The sequence below is a fragment of the Ciconia boyciana genome, chromosome 2, assembly GCF_034638445.1.
Source record: "Ciconia boyciana chromosome 2, ASM3463844v1, whole genome shotgun sequence".
Classification (NCBI taxonomy): Eukaryota; Metazoa; Chordata; class Aves; order Ciconiiformes; family Ciconiidae; genus Ciconia; species Ciconia boyciana.
Genome location: NC_132935.1, coordinates 147,102,108 through 147,123,469, shown reverse-complemented (window position 1 = coordinate 147,123,469; position 21,362 = coordinate 147,102,108). Strand labels below are relative to the sequence as shown.

At 38.7% G+C, this 21,362-nt stretch overlaps 1 protein-coding gene across 1 annotated transcript in view; it reads right to left on the bottom strand.

Annotated features, from left to right (window-relative positions):
• The window catches only part of MALRD1 (MAM and LDL receptor class A domain containing 1), a 291,485-nt gene that overhangs the window by 157,432 nt on the left and 112,691 nt on the right, over positions 1 to 21,362 (bottom strand). The window contains exons 24-25 of the mRNA XM_072851516.1: positions 19,150 to 19,397; positions 12,720 to 13,017 (exon numbers count right to left, since the gene is read on the bottom strand). Of these exons, the coding sequence (XP_072707617.1) occupies positions 12,720 to 13,017; positions 19,150 to 19,397 (546 nt within the window). The remainder of the gene's footprint in view (positions 1 to 12,719; positions 13,018 to 19,149; positions 19,398 to 21,362) is intronic.

Sequence of the window (21,362 nt, the reverse complement as noted above, 5' to 3'; positions counted from 1 at the left end):
GATGACATGGTGACACAATTTTTGCTTGTATTCAGGATAGTTTGAAGTTTCCAGAGATCAAAAAAGCACTTTTTAAAATTTCCATTACCTCAATTTTTTCTCCCTGTGTGAGGCATGTAAGGTGATCTGACTTTTGAGCATAAACCAAGTGTGATCCTTCAACACTCAGGAACGCTTTATACTTTTTAGACAGTTAACAGTCTTTTAACCACTTATTTGTTTATTAACTTTGTTTATCCTACCACTAAACAGGAATTCAGGCACCTCTTGTGATAATTAGGTATCTTGTGAGAGCTACAATATCATTCTACTTGAGAGGCATATTCTGCTGAAAAGTTTGAGAACAAAATAAATCACAGAATGAAAATGAGGCTGTGCAATGAATTGCGTCAAATCTTCCTTGATAGAAGGCACAAAATATAAACTGAGCTTTCAAATAAAATTTACAAATATCTCATGCAAAATAAAGTTTTCCTTTGTCTAATGTATATCACATTGAAAATGTAAACACTGTAACTAGGAAAGTAAAATACAGTCCAAAGTGACTACTGATAAATATGTGCTAAAAAGCCACTCCAAGTTCAGCTTGTTTCCTACAGTTAGAGAGGGAGCAGAAAGAAGCACACACCTGCCTGCAGTCTTAACCACACATGGAAATTTTGTTCCAGGATGTCTAGACAATTCAAATGGCCAGCAAAGGTGTACTGCACTAAAGGTAAAACAGGACTAGATACTGTGAAATATAACTCTTTTTCAGATCACCTTTGCTGGTGCAAGACTCAACTTAGTAAAGCAAAAACACTTGATATTTCTAAGAATGCCCTGTACTGCAGCATTATTTCTCTACTTTTAGATGTGTGAGAGAAAAATAATAACTACACTCAAGTAAGAGTAATTTGTTAGCTAGTTCTTGGAATGCCAAGTAGGGTTAGATCTTTCAAGTTCTCAGTTCACCCAGGCAGAGGCAGGCTCTGCATTTGGAATATGTAACACATAGGGAAAGGTCTGAGCTAATAATGCCAGTGTCATTGATAGTCCTGGGAAAGCTTAGATTTGGTAAAAGTCTTCTTACTTAGTCTTCTTATTTAGAGAAAATAAAAGAGCAGGGCTCTTTAACAGGATTCTCCTTTATAAATCTAGTATCAGGAATTCCTCTTGTACTTTTAGGAACAGTTTGCCTTTGGTTAGAAAAGCTGTTCCCATACCCCAGCTACCCATTGACAAAAGGAATCACCAGTTCATATCGTGAATGTAGAGATAAAACCTGCCCTCACCTGCTGCTCAGAGACTCACTTCAAACTGCCAGCACTGAAAATTCATTTCTCCTGACCTGATAGTTATTTGGATGTCTGCTCTGTGACATGTTTCTCAGAAACCTGTCTGGGGAGGCCCAAGAGCTACGGAAAGTTTTGGAGATGTTAAACTGTTTTGCGAAACAGAAAAACAAGTGCTGACAGTGCCCTATCTCCAAGGACCTTAGATGACATTAATCATGTTCTGTTGTCCAGTTTCCAGAGTTGTAATCAGTTATGGGCCCAGTCCAGGCTCTGTTCTGACTGCTGATCCAAATAGACTTTGAGCTTTATTTCACATTCAAGGTATTATGTCTGGGAACAACTAGGGGAAACAATTTATTGCTTTGAGATAAAATTATAACAAAGTATGAGAAACTTCTGCAAATTATCTGTGCTTTATTGTATGTACAAATATTGTAATCAGTTATGGATGGAAATATATCCTAAATACCCAGAGAATGTTGAAAAAATTTTATTTTTAACTCCAATGTATCTTTAAAATGACAACTGATTCTAAATTTTTGAAATTGTTTTGCAGATTAGACTAGTATAAGTAAATGGAAAAATTCTTTAGTTTAGCAAATGGGCACATTGTTTTCATCTTTAAAACCATCATACAATCTGGTAAGGCTAGAGCTCAAAAATAAAGGAGGTAAACGAAGATAAAAGCCCCTGATCAAAGGGATTCAGTACCCTCCCCCCACCAGGATGTAGGCAAGGACTTAAGGGGAAGCGGCGAGTGGAAGCAAGTCCACAAACAGGGCAGCAAGCGGGCACCCTCCTTGCCCACCACGCCTCCCCAGATGCCTCTGCACAATAGATATAAGGCTCTAGAGGTGGAGGACCAGTCAGTGGACGATGAGGATGTCAATCCATCTACACCAAAGGAGCAGCCAAGACCAGAAAGACATATGCCTCGTATTACTACAGCCTCCACAAGGAAGAAAAGGCACATCATAGTTGTAGGAGACTCCCTGCTGAGGGGAACAGAGGGTCCAATACGTTGGGCAGACCCTTCACGTAGGGAAGTCTGCTGCTTCCCAGGAGCCCGGGTTAGAGATATCACTAGGAAACTTCTTAGCCTGGTACAGCCCTCTGACTACTACCCATTACTGCTCTTCCACGTGGGAGGCGACGAAGTTGCAGTATGTGGCCCAAGGGAGATTGAAAGAGACTTCAGGGCCTTGGGATTGTTAGTGAGGGAATCTGGGGCACAGGTGATTTTTTCCTCCCTCCTTCTGGTTGTGGGCAGTGACATTGGAAGGAATAGGTGGGCCCAGTCTATTAATACATGGCTCCACGGTTGGTGTCAACGACACAATTTTTGGGTTTTTGACAATGGGGTGACCTACATGGCACCAGGCTTGATGGCGTCAAATGGGAGCTACCTTTCTCAAAGGGGAAAGAGGGTCTTTGCCCAGGAGCTTGCGGGGTTCATTGACAGGGCTTTAAACTAGATGTGAAGGGGGTGGGGGAACATATCAGGCTTGCCTGCGACAAGCCGCGGGAGGACGCACAATGGTTAGAGGGACGGGGTGTTAGTATGGGCCCTCAACCTGTTGCCCAGGGGCTTGCTGGGGACACTGCACCACAGTCAAATTCTTGTGGAGATGAGCTGGGGGCTCCTGAGGTAGTAGGAGCCAACAAGGAAACTTCCGTGGAACACCTTAAGGGAAACAAAGGGTGTTCCACTAGGAAGGTGACATGGCCAACAGCCCAGATGAAGTGTCTCTACATGAATGCACGCATCATGGGCAACAAACAGGAGGAGTTGGAAGCTACTGTGCTGCTAGAAAGCTATGACCTGGTTGCCATTACTGAAACCTGGTGGCACAAATCCCATGACTGGAGTGTGGCTATCAATGGCTACAGGCTATTCAGAAGGGACAGGTGGGGAAGGAGGGGCAGAGGTGTTGCCCTCTGTCCTGGTTTCGGCTGGGATAGAGTTAATTTTCTTCCTAGTAGCTGGTATAGTGCTGTGCTTTGGATTTTAGTATGAGAATAATATTGATAACACGCTGATGTTTTGGCTGTCGCTAAGCAGTATTTACATTGGTCAAGGACTTTTTTTTTTTTTTCCTTCAGCTCCCCATGCTCTGCCAGGTGCCCAAGAAATGGGAGGGGGCACAGCCAGGATAGTTGATCCAAACTGACCAAAGGGCTATTCCATACCATATGATGTCATGCCCAATATATAAACTGGGGGAGTTGGCCGGGGGGTAGCGATCGCTGCTCGGGGACTGGCTGGGCCTCGGTTGGCGGGTGGTGAGCGGTTGTATAAATTTTTTTTTTTTTTTCCTTTTTTCCCTCCCTTGGGTTTTGTTCCTCTCTCTCTCTCTTGTTGTTTTCCTTCTCATTATAATTCATTATTATTATTATTATTATTATTATTATTATTATTATGTTCCAATTATTAAACTCTTCTTATCTCAACCCACGAGTTTTCTTACTTTTGCTCTTCCGATTCTCTCCCCCATCCCACCGGAGGGGAGTGAGCGAGTGGCTGCGTGGTGCTTAGCTGCCGGCTGGGGCTAAACCACGACACCCTCTATATCAAGAAATGGATAGAGTGTGAAGAACTGTCCCTGAAGAATAGCCACGAGCAGGTCGAAAGCTTATGGGTAAAAATTAGAGACCGAGGCAACAAAGGGAACCTTGTGGTTGGTGTCTACTACAGGCTGCCCAATCAAGGAGAGCCTACTGATAAAGCCTTCTTCCTCCAGCTACAGGACGCTTCACGCTCGCAAGCTCTTGTCCTACTGGGGGACTTCAGCCACCCCAACATCTGCTGAAAAAGTAGCATGGCGAGTTGTAGGCAATCCGGGAGACTCCTGGAGTGCACTGAGGATAACTTCTTAACTCAGGTAATAGACACGCCTACCTGAGGGGATGCGATACTGGACCTGCTGGTCACCAATGCAAGTGAGGTCATCAGCAATGTCAAGATTGGAGGCAGCCTAGGCTGCAGTGATCACGCATTGGTGGAGTTCACAGTCCTGAGGGATATGGGACAGGCGAGGAGTATAGTCAGGACCCTAAATTTTAGGAAAGCAAACTTCCAGCTCTTCAAGGAGTTAGTCAGTAGGACCCCCTGGGAAACGGTCCTCAGGGACAAGGGAGCAGAACAGAGCTGGCAGATCTTTAAGGATGCTTTCCATAAAGCACAAGAGCTCTCAGTCCCCAGATGTAGGAAATCAGGCAAGGAAGGGAAGAGACCGACATGGCTGAGTAGAGATATGCTGGTCAAACTAAAGAGCAAGAGGGAACTGCACAGGCAGTGGAAGCAGGGACGGGTAACCTGAGAAGAGTATAGGGATGCTGCTCACTTGTGTAGGGATGGGGTCAGGAAGGCCATGGCGCAGCTGGAGCTGAACTTGGCAAGGGATGCAAAGAATAACAAGAAGGGCTTTTACAGGTATATCAACCAGAAAAGGAAATTTAAAGAAAGCATACCTTCACTGATGAACAAGAATGGTGACCTAGTACCAACAGACAAGGATAAGGCTGAGGTACTGAACAATTTTTTTGCTTCAGTCTTCTCTAGCAACTGCTCTCCTCACCCCTCCTGAGTCAATGGACAACTTGTTGGGGACCAGGGGGGTAAAGCCCCTCCCACTGTAAGGGAAGATCAGGTTTGTGACCACCTGAGGAACCTGAACATACATAAGTCTATGGGACTTGATGAGGTGCCGCCCAGAGTCCTGAGGGAACTCGCTGATGTAGTTACCAAGCCACTTTCCATGATATTTGAAAAGTCGTGGCAGTCAGGTGAAGTCCCTGGTGACTGGAAGAAGGGAAACATTGCACCTATTTTTAAAAAGGATAGAAAGGATGACCCTGGGAACTACCGACCTGTCAGCCTCACCTCTGTGCCTGGGAAGATCATGGAACAGGTCATCCTAGAAGCTATGCTAGAGCACAGGGAGGACAGGGAGGTGACTGGTGACAGTCAACATGGCTTCACCAAGGGCAAGTCCTGCCTGACCAACCTAGTGGCTTTCTACGAGGGAGTTACCACGTCAATGGACAAGGGAAAAGCAATGGATGTCATCTATCTGGACTTCTGTAAAGCCTTTGACATGGTCCCCCACAACATCCTTCTCTCTAAATTGGAGAGATATGGATTTGATGGGTGGACTGTTCAGTGGATGAGGAATTAGTTGGATGGTCACATCCAGATGGTAGTGGTCAACAGCTCAATATCCAGATGGAGATCAGTGACAAGTGGTGTCCCTCAGGGGTCCGTACTGGGACCAGTACTGTTTAATATCTTCATCAATGACATTGACAGCAAGATTGAGTGCACCCTCAGCAAGTTTGCAGATGACACCAAGCTGAGTGGTGCAGTTGACACGCCAGAAGGACGGCATGCCATCCAGAGGGACCTGGACAGGCTGGAGAAGTGGGCCTGTGTGAACCTCATGAGGTTCAACAAAGCTAAGTGCAGGGTCCTATGTCTGGGTCGGGGCAATCCTCAGTATTAATACAGGCTGGGGGATGATGTGATCAAGAGCAGCCCTGTGGAAAAGGATTTGGGGGTACTGATGGACAAAAAGCTGGACATGAGCCAACAATGTGCGCTTGCAGCCCAGAAGGCCAACCGTATCCTGGGCTGCATCAAAAGAAGCATGGCCAGCAGGTTGATGGAGGTGATTCTGCCCCTCTACTCTGCTCTGGTGAGACCTCACCTGGAATACTGTGTCCAGCTCTGGAGCCCTCAGCGCAAGAAGGACATGGAGCTGTTGGAGCGGGTCCAGAAGAGGGCCACGAAAATTATCAGAGGGCTGGAGCACCTTTCCTATGAGGACAGGCTGAGAGAGTTGGGGTTGTTCAGCCTGGAGAAGAGAAGACTGCAGGGACACCGTATAGCAGCCTTCCAGTACTTAAAGGGAGCCTATAGGAAAGACGGGGACAGACATTTTAGCAAGGCCTGTTGTGACAGGACAAGGAGTAATGGTTTTAAACTAAGGGAGGGCTGATTTAGACTGGATTTAAGAAAGACATTTTTCACTTTGAGGGTGGTGAGGCACTGGAACAGATTGCCCAGAGAGGTAGTGGAGGCCCCATCCCTGGAAACATTCAAGGTCAGGCTGGATGGGGCTCTGACCAACCTGATCTAGTTAAAGATGTCCCTGCTCATTGCAGGGGGGTTGGACTAGATGACCTGTAAAGGTCCCTTCCAATCCAAAGCATTCTATGATTCTATGAAATCAGAGTCCTAGCTACCAACAAGCAAAAAGAAGCAACTGTAGAATGAAATAGGTGGACCAACGGCATATATTTCCAATTAAATTGATAAAGTACAGTGATTATAATTACACTGACTTGGAATTTAGCTGTGGAAAGCTTCATAGGATCAGAAAATACAACATGAAAATCCAGGTAATATATTTTGTCTCCTTCACTGTCAATAAAAATAAAATTTTCTTCATAACAGCTGGACAATATATGTAGAAGTTGAATTCAAGTCACCTGTATGCATGACCACTCTTAGCTTCGTGTCCAGCTACTAAATCAATCTGCTTATTCACAGTATTTCCACCATTTTTCTGAAAAGTATGGAGTATTTGTATCTTGTTCCAGAAAGGAGAGATAAAAAATTAAACATGTAAATTTATTATTTTAAAAAGTCTAGACTATAACCATGAACTTTTTTTTTCCATACTATTATGTAGGTGAAAATTAAAATTGCCACTTGCACGGATTTTCATTCTAGATACATCTGAGAGTCTGTTTCTCTTCAGGTACTAATTAAGAAAAAAAGAAAGTTTCACAGCCTGCTGTATGCAATTAAGGCAATTATATAGGTATATTCTATCTTCCAAAAGTTCAGGGGCATATCAGAAATTATGAGTACTCTTTATAGGCTTGGTTTCTTGTTGGTTTTGTTTTGTTTTGTTTTCTTTGGTTGCTTGTTTTTTTTTTCCCCAGAACTGGTTTTAAAGTGCTTTAGAAATTCTGCGTTATTTGTTTCATATCTTGTTCTCTCAGACAATGGTCATTGCTGGTTGCTTCAACAGAAGATGTAAATGCTTTGTTATTCAATTTGTTGTGCATAAGGAGATATTTTTTCCTCTTTTCAGTAGGAGACATTTTATGCACTGAAGCATAAAATGTGATTGTTCTTGTAATTACTTATTAGTTAGAATAACTGCCAAAGTTATTTCTATTTGTGTGTCTGTAAATTTTTATAAATCTAACTATATCTGCAAAAGAGTGATATAAGCAATATCCTTTGGCCCTTAGAGTAACCTCTAAAGTTTTGGGTAATATTTCAAATGAAAAGGTTTTGGCAAATCTGTTTTCCTGACTATTGTCTTCCTTTGCTTTTATTTATTTTAATTTTAACTACGTTGCTGAATTCTACTTTTTTTTTTTTTTTTAATTAGACATTTGTGCTAAAATGATTCAAAAACCAGTCTGGAAAAAACAAAACAAAAAAACCCAAAAAAACCAATCAACGAACCAAAAAAAAAAAGTAGCAAAGCTGTATTCTTTAATGCTTACTCATAAAAGACCAAGAAAGTGCATGAGTAATGAGTTAAGAAACTCTGCTACTGATATGAAGTTATTCAGGGTGATATGAACCAGGAATAACTATGAAAAATAGGAAAAGTATTTTGTGAAAATGAAGTTGCTTAAAGAGGCAGTATCCAGCGCTTGTTATGCGCTGGGCAGCCTTCCTGACATCAGGCACCATGGCACGGCAGCAGACTTTCCTATAATCCCTGTGACATAGCTGCCAGCCCCAAGCAGGTGTGTCAGGTATCTTGTACAACTACAGTGGGCCTTAACAGCCACAGTTAAGTAAATGAATTGCAACCTGATCAACTGGCAATGAAACGCAATCTTAATTGAGTTACACAGAACAATACAACCCGTCTTCGCATATGGGTGATGAGCTACAGTCACTACCACTAAGGACTGACACAACAGAGTACTGCAGATAGCTCCAGGAACACATCAGCCCAATGTTCAAAAAGGGCAAAGCACATAAAACTTTAAGATTTATAGTTTTTAGGAATATATAGGAAAGGATATATAGGAAAGAGAGCAAAGAGAAAAATAGTCCTTTTACTACATTATCATTCAACTGTTCACTCGTTTCCTAAATACTCTACATAGACCTGATTTTATAATCTCAAAAGGTTATAGCAGATTTTTTTAAAAAGTCAGAGAAAGGAAAACATACGGGATAGTTTCCATGTAAGAAATAAATTTGAACTCCTTTAGTGTGTAATGCTGCTCAAGGATGATTACATAGAGATCAATATGCAGCAGGTAGGTTTGTCTGTTGTTCACCACCATTTTCAGTAAAAGACATCATCAAATAGGAGACAGGGTGAAAATGGAGTCACTTTCTCAGCAAGTGGCAGACCTGTACAACTTGCTGCCAAAAATGAGGAGGGGGCTAAACTTTTGATTGTGTTCCCAGGGAAACTGGACTTTATACACAAGGCAAATACATTAAGGTTTACTACATATGCAAAACCACGTTCAGTTCAAAAGGTCTCCTAAAAATGAAATATTAGGAACATTAGGAGGAAGTATCATATATGCCTGTCCTTTTTTGGTTCTTGCTCAGCATCTCATTGACAGCATTGGAGACAGGATATCAAGTGAAATGGACCTTGATGTGATCTCCTGCAAATATTCCTATGTTCTTCAAGACACATGTAACAGTGAATCACTGAAGTGAATCTTCATTGAATCTCTTTTAATTTGTCAAAAAACCCAACTGTCTTCTCTACAAAACTGAAGTCAACAGCCACCAGTTCTCTTGTCTCTGGAATAACTTTTCTCTATTGTAGCCTGCTAATCTGATAAGTGGTATGGAGACATGAGCAGAAACTCTGATGGAGGGATCTGCCATTTTTATAGCCAGTAACAACACTTCAGAAGGGAAGGGAGGGAAAGGAGAGAGAGGACAAGCAAATTTGGAGATCACGGAAGTTGTCAAATCCGTCATGTCTCTTTTATAAAAAAATTTAAGTATAAAATATGAGTCATGCCAATGGTCTCACATTTTGTGGGCATAGTCAGACAGTATCTTAATCTGTGAACATTCTTGGGGCGATCATATAACTCCCTTTGAAATTATGGTTGCTGCATGAAGAAGAAGAGGGTGTGAATGCCTCCTGGAAAGGCCATGACTTTGAGAAATATTAACTCCCTTCTATTGGGAAAAGCATATAGAAAATAGCTGTCACTGCACCTTTGAAATGTAATGGAGAGACAGAGTGGTTAAGTGTGGTGAAATTATGCTCCCTGGCCTACGCAATCCTGCCAGCTTGCCAGGTCCGTAGGAAGTTCTAAGTTATTTCAGAGGAAAAAAGGCTGGAATTGCAACTTTTCAAGGTTCAGTGTGGCCAAGGACTGTTCCTGGGCTGATGTGGATACAGGCAGCCCCTTACGCGGAGCAGAGTTTAACTTGAGAATCTGGCCACGCTGCAGAGACACAACAACAGGCATAAATAGCACTGTTAGAACAAAACTGTCTTTGTATCCTCCTATACACAGTACCATTGTAGGACATGAGCAAAACCCGATGTTCCCCCATACATCAGTATTCATACAGTGAAGAGTTGATAAGCGCCAGCCTAAAATGATGTTTATTTTTTCTCAGGCACAGCATTTTAAGCAGCTCGCAGTGGCTTTCCGCTTCAGCATCGTGGTTGCTAAGCAGCATCATGAGGATGGTCTAGAGCATGCTGTCCGTCTACAGAAAATGACAATGCTAACTTTCAAAATTATTTTTTCTAGTTGTCCAGTGCTCTCTTTCAGCCTTTAAGTATTATTGTATGTTTGTCTGGAAGAAAAACACCCCCCCTAGAATGTATTATTTTTAATGTTTAGAACTTCAAAGAGTTTACACAGAGTCAGGGAACAATTCTTCTAAACAGTGAGAGTCTCTGTCACAGATAGGAGCATTTAATAACTCTATTCTATTTAGTCCTTACACTATATCCATTGCCACAGCACTCTATATGCAGAAATAACAAGCACAAACCACCTTAGTATACTTGTGTTACACAGTGATACTGCTCGTAAGACTCAGAAGGATCTCCCTTGATGTGTGCATTACAATGAATTCCAATTTCTAAAAAAGACATTAAAAAGGAATTGTATCAGATTTTTTTCTTAATGTGGTTTGTTCAGTTTGCAGAATACCAACTGTAGATTGGTATGTCATAAAAATTACAAAGGAAGCTCTTCAAACTGTGAGAAAGAACACTGAATAACCAAACTTCATTTGGGTGAAGAGAAGGGGAGGAAACCATTATGACAGCTACTATTCACCGTGCTATTTTGAGTACCTACAATGAAGGAAACATTCCTTGCAGGTCCTGAGAAAAGGAAACAGGTGCCCAAATAAAGTAGAGGAAGCATATTAACCAGCTAGAAAAATACACATCAGTATCAATTCTACATTGTCATTTTATGAGAATAGACCTCAAAAGCTATGAATCTCCCTCAGAGAGAGAAAATATTTCAACTTTCTTAGCAAATATTCTCTCTAGCTGGAGACAAGAAAGGAGCAGATCTCTGCTGCATTGTGTTCTTCATCCTCAGAAACTTTTAAAAAATTGAGCGACAGATATAAGTGTTTCGCTTTTGGTTAAACTCTCCTTTGTCTCTGCATATAAGCAGAGAAGTCTAGGACTCCAGATTTTTGCAGCTGATCATCATTGTCACTCTAGCTGGCTCTAGTTTATAAAGTTACCTCACAGAGCACTTTTCACAGCCTCCAGCATGCACTTTGCCACTGTTCAGAACATTTCTGTAGGCAGGAGTACATTTCATACTCCGGTTTCTAAGCCCACATTTCAAGCAATGATCCAAACAGATATCACTGCTAAATAGTAGCTGTAAGTTGGAACCCTCAGTGGCTAATGTAAACTCTTTACCAGGACAAGTGAAAATTGTTGAGATAGAAAAGATGGTTCACTATAAGGATTATTTTAGACCATTATCTCAAAGTGTTGTGAATCTACAAAGTTCACAAAGTACATCTTAGATGAGCTATACCAAGCAATCAGTCTCTGGTGGCTTTTTCCTGAGATTTTAGTAGCTTTTTTATTATATACATCATAAAAGTGTTTTGGAACATCCTTTACTATCAAAACCAAAGCTTTTAAAGTTTCTAACATTGCCACAGGGACTTGCATCTACCATTAAGAGGACAGAGTATGAAAACATCTAAAATAAAGAATCAGAAATCTCAGCTAGTGTTCCTCTTGGGGTAACACTCATATAAAGCTGAACTTTAAAATACCAATCTCATTTGCAATAAATTTCTGTGACTGTTTTGACAGAAGAAAGAAGCCAATGCTACGTACTGTAACTGGCAACTTATCAGAGATATATCTGGAAAACATTGCCCATATCTTTCCTGCTTATCTTGTGCACAAAGTACAGTGTAATTTCTTAGGTTTGATGTAGTCTCATCAGTGTTATTTCCCAGTGCCTGAGCAGTGCTTAATGATATCCTAAAGGGGAAGGCTACTCATTAGCAGCAGTAACAAAGCAAAGCAGCTCACATAAATTAATGATCCATTTTCCTGGTAGTCCGTGACATTGGGAAATATTAACTTTGTTTTATTGATCAGAAAGACAGAGAAGTGAGATAAAATGACTTGCCGCAGCCATGCAGGAAATTTGTAGTAGGCCCAGGAACAAAATGCATCTCCTAAATTCCACTTTGGGGGTTTACATTTCAGTAGCTCTGATGATAAATGTGGAAGGAGGAAAGACATTTGTCCTGTTCTGTCAGAAAGAGTTTCTCCTTTATCATTTGTGTCCAAGCAAATATTAGTAATGAACAACATCAGTGCTTTCAGGAGCAGCTCTTACCTTGGGGTTGTTGGGATCCATCCCCACCAGAACTTTATTATTTTTCGTAAAATTTTTCTGAGTCTTATTTCCCTTGAGCAGTAAGTGAGGACGGTGCATATAATTGCACCAACGCTGGCATCACACCACACAAGAAGAAGATGGATATGGTGCCTAAACAGTATCAGTAGGAATTCCCACTAGTCAAAAAGCATTAAAGCCTGCTGGCTTTATTGCAATCTATCCATATTGGCTCTGTCCCACTCTTAGTTCTTTATTTTACAGTAACTATATTTTACAACTATTGATAAATAAATCCCACTGAATTAAGCAGGATATTGTCTAAGTATACATGGCTGGACAATAAGTCTTGCAGATTCACAGGTGTTGACTCAGTACCCAAAAAATTATTTCATAAAAGAATTTTTTTAGAATTTCAAAGAGATACTTAAATGCGTGTTAGTTTCAACATGTCTTTAGCAAGTTATGTATTCTATTTCTCTTTGGAAGGAGAGACAAAGAAATGAAAGTAATGCTGCTATTCATTCTTTCCAGACCTGCATAGACTGTTTGTCCATAGCAGGAACATACCTGTTGGAGGCAGCGTTGTGGGTTCTGCTGGTAAAAATTCCTGGGATGGTAAGCACTCCCTGGAAAACGTGAGGTCATCAAGTGCTATGCCATCTTTGGGACCTTTTCCAGCTATCCCTTCAAAGACAACTTGGAAATCTTCATCTCCATCTCCAGCAAGGATCAGTGCCTTGCGCTGCCAGAAATTTCCCTGGTTTCCAGTAAGATTAAGGAGAATTTTTTCATGTTTTGCCATAGTCCTCTGGTAGACAATCAATGATCCAGTGTGAGCTCCGTACATATGATAATAGAAAATTATCTGTAAGCAAGAACAATAGCATCAAGTATACAATAGGCGACTTCAGACACATTCTGCTATTGTATTTACCTTTATTAAATTGAGCATCATTAGTAGCATTCAGAATAGTCCTTAATTTTACTGATTCAAAACCAATTTAATTAAAACACACACAAAAAGACTTATTAGTGAAAATTTTTGAACTATTCCATAAGCCAAACGTTGAAGCCAGCATTACAATACTGTGACAGCTTATCTTGCATCCCTTTGAATAACTCTTGCATGTAAATGTAAAAGAATGAACATACTTGTTAAGGAAACAGAGGAATGGAGCAGTGCCATTTACAATATGGGAAGTAACTTCAGTTTACTGAACACTTTTCTGGTTATAAATGTGTTTGTGCTAGATTATAGAGTGTGTAATTAGAAAATAATCTTCTCTAATCTAATATGGGAGCAAAGCTTCTACATGGACTGCAGAAATGTAAAACAATAGCTAAAATAAAACATAAGAGGTCCTTGCATTGAAAAACGGTGGGTTGTTTGGTTTTTTTTTAGTAAAAAAGGGGGAAACAAATTATGAAGTACAAAATAAGATCAAGTACATACAAAACATTAAAAAAAATCACTGTAAAAAGTCTTCACCATTAACTGCTCTCTCAGTTATTTTCAATTCAAGAGCAACAAAGGAATACTTATATTTGATCAAATTAATACTTAATCTGGTTCAATATCTTGTGTCTGCCAAAGATCAGACTATTTCTAAGAATTATGTAGGACCTTGAAGGAAGGCAATTCATGCTATAATATGCAAGAACATGTCTATAGCTCATATTTCTTCCTAGTCTAATGCATAACACAAGACCTAACGAATGAACACTCTATCTTATTTATTATAGCTATAAAAACATAATAGTGAATATTATGATACCGATGTAAATGTAAAGTCACATCCCTTTGTGTTACCTGGTGCTATGGGTTTTCATAAGCTTCTGCAGTCTATTGCATTGCATAATTATTTTTTTTTTAAACCCTACATTTCTAGTGAATTGATTTTCTCTAATTATTGATTAATAAAGCCACCAAGGGCTTTGTGTTATAATTATTTTGAAAGTTTTATTGTGTTCATTTTCAGAACGTCTCCTGTGCAATGAACTAGCCAAATATAATTCTTATAAATCAGTTTTCTTGTATGGAAATATTTTTATTCACCTGCCCATTTCCTGTCCTGCAACTACTCTGTTTCTCTTAAAATCCTTCTGTAAATGAGGTTTGTCTATTCAAAATATGTGTGTATCTTTAAACTATATAATAATTTTCACATTTTTATGATTAATCTCTATTACTTTTTACTACTGCTGAATTTGGTTTGATTTTCTGACTGTCTTTGAATTCTGAGCAGGTATTTTCATAGAGCTGCTCACCACACTGCTCCTGATTCGCTACACCTCTTTTCAAAACTACCGGACTCTATTTTGTATCTTTGCCTTTCTTCTATGATCATTGAATTCATATCCCCCCCCATCCCCAGCCCCCAACATTACTTTCGGGACTTCACATTTATTTGCCATACCCTTATCTCAATTACACTGAATAATTGTATATATTGGAGTCAACATACTGGTCTTCTGTTCTATTACATCATTTCTAGATATATCATATAATAGTAATGTCACCTTGACAACAGCTATGCACGAATTTAATTTTAAGCATATATCCAAGTCCTTTCATGGCTGGGGCCCCACATTACTCAGGCTTGAATTATAATACATGTGAAATAGTCATTCCCATGCTTAATTTGCTTTGTATCAGAACATAGGCTAACCCTCTAGTCTTAGTTCTCCAAGGTTCTCTGGATATTGTCATTCATCAGTTGGCTATTCAATCTTTCCAGGTCTGTCCTGAAGAATTTATCATAGATTTTTGAAAACTAAAAGAATTATAACTGTTCTGTTTGTAACTAATTTTCTGATACTGTAATAAAATTGGAAAGTTTACAATGCAAAAAAATACAGAAAATACAATACTTGCTAAAACAAACAAACAGTGGAATTGCTGATATTAATGATATCTTTCATATTTTTTATTAAAATTCTTTGACTTCATTCTTAAATTCCCTCAGAATCATAATGTATGCCATATGCTTTTGGTTACTTATTACAACTAAATTTAAGACTTTGTTCCAACACCATCTCTTTTGGCACCATAACCTGCAATAATTCAACATTGATTCTACGGGGCAGGTCTCAAGCTGGTATCTCTACACAATGTCCTGCAGTGAATACTAATCCAAAGAAGGTATTTACTTTTTTTTTTTAAGTATTTTCAACACAATTTCTTTATTATTCCACAATAGTATATATAGATTTCCTGGTTTTCTTATGGATTGACATTTCCAGAGAGTATAATTATTTATCACTGATGCCTTGATGCAGAATTCTCCCTTTTCTTTCCCAGATTTGTTTGGCATAGTCTCACTTTCTTTCTACTTAGACTGTTTCCTTTGCATTTCTATTCTTTTTGAAGGTGCAACTTGGTTTGTGAAAGTCTCGTATACAAACAAACCATTTTTTTCATGTATGTCCCTTTATACTTGCTGATGTATATTTGTTTTCTCTGCATAAAACTCTTGTCCCACTGATGTAAATGTACATTTTCCATTGATCTGAATGGGCCTAAGATCGCAAACTAAGTCTGTTGTAATATATGATGTAGCATTTGCTTCTCTAATAACTCATAGAAAGGAGTAAAATACTTTAAGGGACTGTCTGATCTGCTAAGATGAAGCTCTGGGTCTTGAAACAATTTTTTCATTCATACAATTTCCTTTACCAGAAATTTCACTTCCCTTGGTCAGTTGCCTGAATGAAAAAGTTTCAGAACTGGACAGAACCTTCAAAAAGCACTATAAAATGTCATAAATATGACTGTCTGTTTCAAGCCATATCATGGATGTAGAAGTTTTCTCTGTAGAAGGTACATAGACCTGTTGGTTTTTGTAAATGATTTTCTGTATGACAAAAATAATAGTTTCCAATAATTATGTTTCAAACATTTCATTGCATTTAATGTGTGATACATCATAAATATTCAGATGTGAACTTCTTATTCTCATTCTGCATTTCTTTGCATATATGTTTTACTCTTCATAGATAGAAGTTAAATAGCGGAAAAGCTATTTTTAAAGCATAAAACCAGATAAGGTTGAGAAAGAGATGTTTTCAAATATGATGCTGGAGAAAAAAGCAAACATCTCCAGGCTCACGTGAGCAGAATTTTTTTTAATATATATAATTTAGGCAATATAAGAAATTAACTCAGAAAATGAGATCATGGCTCAAATTTTGAAGATATTTTATAATGTCTAGAATAAGTTTTGCTACTGACATATTGAACTTAATCAAATTTTGTTTGGATCATAAAATCAAGCCATTCATGTTTAAGACTTCCGGACTTTCTTATCTATGAAGAGTTTCGGGAGTTTTCAAACAGCCAGAAGAATTTCAATCAAATGAATTGCTTAGAAATCTCAAGCATAAGCAGAACTCTTTCCAAGTTTTAGATGAACTCTTTACAGGTTTTGACTTTCCTCATGAGTAGTGAGTATGAGATGAATGGAACTAGAGGCAAATGACTGTACATTTTGAACAGAGATGTCACCTGCATATACAGTAAAACTGTTTAGGACTATTTCAGTCTAAGACAACCATTTGATGAGCATAGTGTGGTGATCACACAATCAGTTCAATTCAAAGGCTTTTTAAAAAATGACTCCTCTTCACCAAGATAATCTTCTTGAGAGAGCTAGTTTTTAGATAGATGTATAAAGGTGAACTTGCAAAATGAGACCACTGAGGACAAAAATCTAATGTAAAATGGTTACATACTATTTTACAGGCAGAAACGCAATAAAATTTTACATCTTCCATAAATACAAAGACACTGATATCATCTCTCAGGCAAGTTACTAGACCAGTATCTCCAACAAATGGATGGAGTAAGAATTCTGAGTGTGGCATCAGTAGTGGAGATGCTCCAAATGCTGGAGAGCAAAGTGGCTATTTTATGGTCAGATTATTAGAGAGCTCTTGAGCTTATTTAACTGGGTAAAGTTAGATAGCCAACAAACATTCCTGTTGCCAAGTTAGGCAGATCTTCATGTGTTAATAGCAAAATAATTAGCAAAATAATAGGCTGAATGTTGTTTTTACTCACAGTAGTTCCAAAATTCTTTACCCTAGATTCTAGGCTGGCATATGATTTAGACCACTCTGCATTTGTTCATACTTTCTTTCAACTCTAATAACTCACAGAATGGAGTAAAATAGTTTTAGGGACTGTCTGATCTGTTAGGATGAAGTTCTGGGTCTTAATTAACTATTTGAGAGATTAATTCCTTCATGTGCTGGTTTTGGCTGGGGTAGAGTTAATTTTCTTCGTAGTAGCTAGTGTGGGGCTGTGTTTTGGATTTGTGCTGAAAACAGTGTTAATAATACAAGGATGTTTTCGTTACTGCTGAGCAGTGATTACACAGAGTCAAGGCCTTTTCTGCTTCTCACCCCACCCCACCAGCAAGTAGGCTGGGGGTGCACAAGAAGTCAGGAGGGGACACAGCTGGGACAGCTGACCCCAACTGACCAAAGGGCTATTCCATACCATGTGACATCATGTTCAGCATATGAAGCTTGGGGAAAGAGGAAGGAAGGAGAGGATGTTTGGAGTTATGGCGTTTGTCTTCCAAGTAACCATTACTGATCATGGAGCCCACCTCTCCTGGAGATGGCTGAACACCTGCCTGCTGATGGGATGGAGTGAATGAATCCCTTGTTTTGCTTTGCTTGCGCATGCCGCTTTTGCTTTACCTATTAAACTGCCTTTATCTCAACCCATGGGTTTTCTCACTTTTAGTCTTCTGATTCTCTCCCCCATCCAACCGGGGAGGGTGGGGAGTGAGCGAGTGGCTGTGTGGTGCTTAGTTGCTGGCTGAGATTAAACCACGACACTTCATCTCAAATAAAATGTTGAAATAACTTTATAAATTAATACCTCCTTTTTATGTTCACTAGGTCTTTTTTTTTTTCCAGACCACTTCTTCAGTTCTAGAAATCCATTCCCAAATTTACCCTGAAAATGTTGTCATCCCTGAGTTGCTAATTGTCTAAAGTCTTTACAAATTTTCCTTTGTTAATTTTCCAAAGGCTAAAAGTACCACTTTCCCTCCCACATCAGCTCCATTTATGCACAATATTCCTCTCCATATAAATAATATATAGAGATATTTTGTTAGCTCTATTTCTATCTACTATTTTAAAATTATTACTAATTTTATTTCTAATTAGAATTATTGGCAACTATTAATGTTTAAACTTCCATTTTGTGTTGGACACTGATGTTAGAAACTGACATACCACTCATTTTTTGCCTTGACACTTAAAGACTATGGAAATTTGGAAAAAAAAAACATTTCAAAGTAATGCTTAATTTAACTTTCTAGAAAATTCACTTTTTCAACATGCTGTTCCTGTACCAGATTCTGATAGATGTGTTCTGAAAGATGTCTTATGAAACTACAAGTTACCATTTTAGCAAAGGCTATAGAAGATGTATCAAACTTTTAGATATAGAAAACTTTTAAATCCAGGTTTGCAGAGAAATGTTCAAGCTCAAATCACTACAATGTGCTGTAGTGTTTTGGAAAATAAAGGCTTACCTTTCTCTATTCTCTAGAGGAGAGTTGGTGACAAAGCCTTCCATCAAGCATCCTTCCATTTGCAGTTATACTCTTTGAAAGCCAATTGTTACTGTATTTATACACATTTTCGCCATAAAATCACAAATCATTATGTAGTTGTGTGCCATTTAGTGTGAGCGTTGCATAAGACGTATTCTGAATCAGACACTGCATTCACTGTCAACTTCATCTGAATCTCCCAGAGTACTTACTTACTTACAGAAATAATTCTTCTCCCACAACAAGATACATGTTTTCTTATGATTTCAAGGAAATAAGATCAGGCCCTGACTCTTCTACAACATGCTTGTTTTTTCTCAAGAAATATTTCAGTGATCATCTTTATTTATTTTAGGAGTATTATCTTCGTGCAATCTAGAAATCAAATTCTGCATTCCTGCTAGTACCACACCCCCACATACCTTGCAGTTTTTATTCCTTCTGCTTAGGGCAGGACTAGAAAGCCTAGCTTTCTGTCCTGGCAGCTGAAGAAATGAACTCTTTACAAAAATATAATGACCAGATGGCTCTTGCAATGTATGATCAGTAGCTGGTCCAGTGCCCATTTTTGTAGTACTGCTAGTTCTGATGTTCCAGTCAAAATCGTCATTTTCATCTTGCTTCCATCCACAAAGATCAAACTCAAAATTGCAGTGCCCAATAGATGTACCTGAAGGACATTTGCACACACATGAAAAGAGATTTTTTTCAATAAGTTAATTAGGTACATATACTACAACCTAGTACTCCAATCCATTAAAAAAAAATAATGCTTCAATATAAAAAATAATATCCATATATCTTATTAAACAGAGCATTTTTAATGTTCTAGGATATATTAATAGGATAGGATAAAACTGCATATATATGAGGTCAGTTTCTGTGCTCTTGTTATTATAGTCAAGAGAGTCCTTGGTATAAAAGTAACCAAATATAGCAATCTATTTTAGGTCAAGCTGAATAGCTCTTTAGGAATAGCTCTTTAGGGTCTCACAGGCAGAGGTCAATTGGTGCCCTCCATAGGGCATCCAAGACATCTGCAGAAAACTAACCTCTTTTTGGAGGAACGTGTTAAGGTCAGGTGAAAACAAATGCCTATATTTAGGGAACAGAAACCCATCCAAATGAATGTATTGAGCACCATAAAGACACAGCTTCCATACAGACACATATAGGTAAAACCTAAATGTAGGTGTGCTAACTTTGAGATGAATCACACCCATAGTTAGTTTACTTTTGCATGTTTTGTTTCCAGAAGAGTTTACACATGTATTTTCTTAGCCAATATGCAAACATAGATGATTATCTACATTTCTCCTTAAATTGTATTTAATGTCTAGAAAAAGAGAAAGCTGCTGTAATTTTGGTCGATTTTTATCTGAAACAACATGCATGCTCTTTACTGATTTTCCAATCTTGAATGTCAAAACAGACAGCATGGTGAGTCAACTGTCCACGTAAATTAAGGTTAAGTCAATTGCACCACTCCAGAAGTTTAAGCTGTGTATATTTTTCCCTCTGTGCATCTATAACTTCATCATAATGATTACCAAGTAAGACTAAACTTGCTGAAATAAGCTGGAATTTCAGCAGAGCCTTCAAGAGACTTTCAACCGTGCCCTGAATATTCTTATGATTACTGCTGAAAAAGAAAGTGCTTTGAAGATAAATGTGGAAACTGTATGGATCATTTGGTCTGACAACAGAAGAAATGACAAAAGCTCTCTCGTAAAATGTAAACAGAACCTGAGCCTCTTCTGGGGTCTAATAAAGTTCAGCCACTTAAAAGTGCTTTATTTAATTGGCAGCTGGTCAGAAGACTCAGTAATGAGGCCAAGGAGCTAAAATCCATGGAGTCTACACAGACAGCTACCTCTAAAATTTCAGGCTGAAATCAGATGAAAGATTTCTTCCTTATATTTTTCTTTGTGGAGGTCATAGGGGTGAAAAAGAATCTAGAAAGTTTTTCTTAAAAATATGGACTATTTAGCAAAAAGAGCTTCACTGTCTTTTACCTTTGTCTGCAAATATTATGCCATCTGAAATAACAATTAAAAAAATCTCAAACCTGATGTGCTAAATGATATGATTATCATTTATGAAAAACAGAGATTGTAGTTTACCTCAACTGAATGTAACTGGCCATAAAATTTGTCACTCCTCATCTTTTGCCATATGATCATTTAGTTACTTAGTATTTCAGGATCCAACTTAAAGAAATTCTTTCAATTGCTTACAAATTCCATCTGGAATCAATAACATTCATGCATGCAACTGACCATTTTATTTTAAAGGCATGTTTTCAAGAATCGAGACCTTAAGGCATGAGCATTGAACATCCTTGCTAATGCTGTATATATTGTGTGTTACCTAATCTAAATGTAGATGTTCTCATAGGATCTCTATAGTCAACAAAGAAAAATACTTGTATCTATAGGACAATTTATCTAATCTAACTCAAACAACCAATTTTAAATTAAATGAACTTCAGCCTGGAAGTGAGTCACTCCACTGATGAAAAAGAGAACTTAGGCAGCCTGCTTAGAAGTTCAAGTTACAGCAGATGACTGTGCACTTGCATATTAAATCTTCGGTGGCAGACACTTCTATGAAGAACTGTGAACTCTTAGTAATG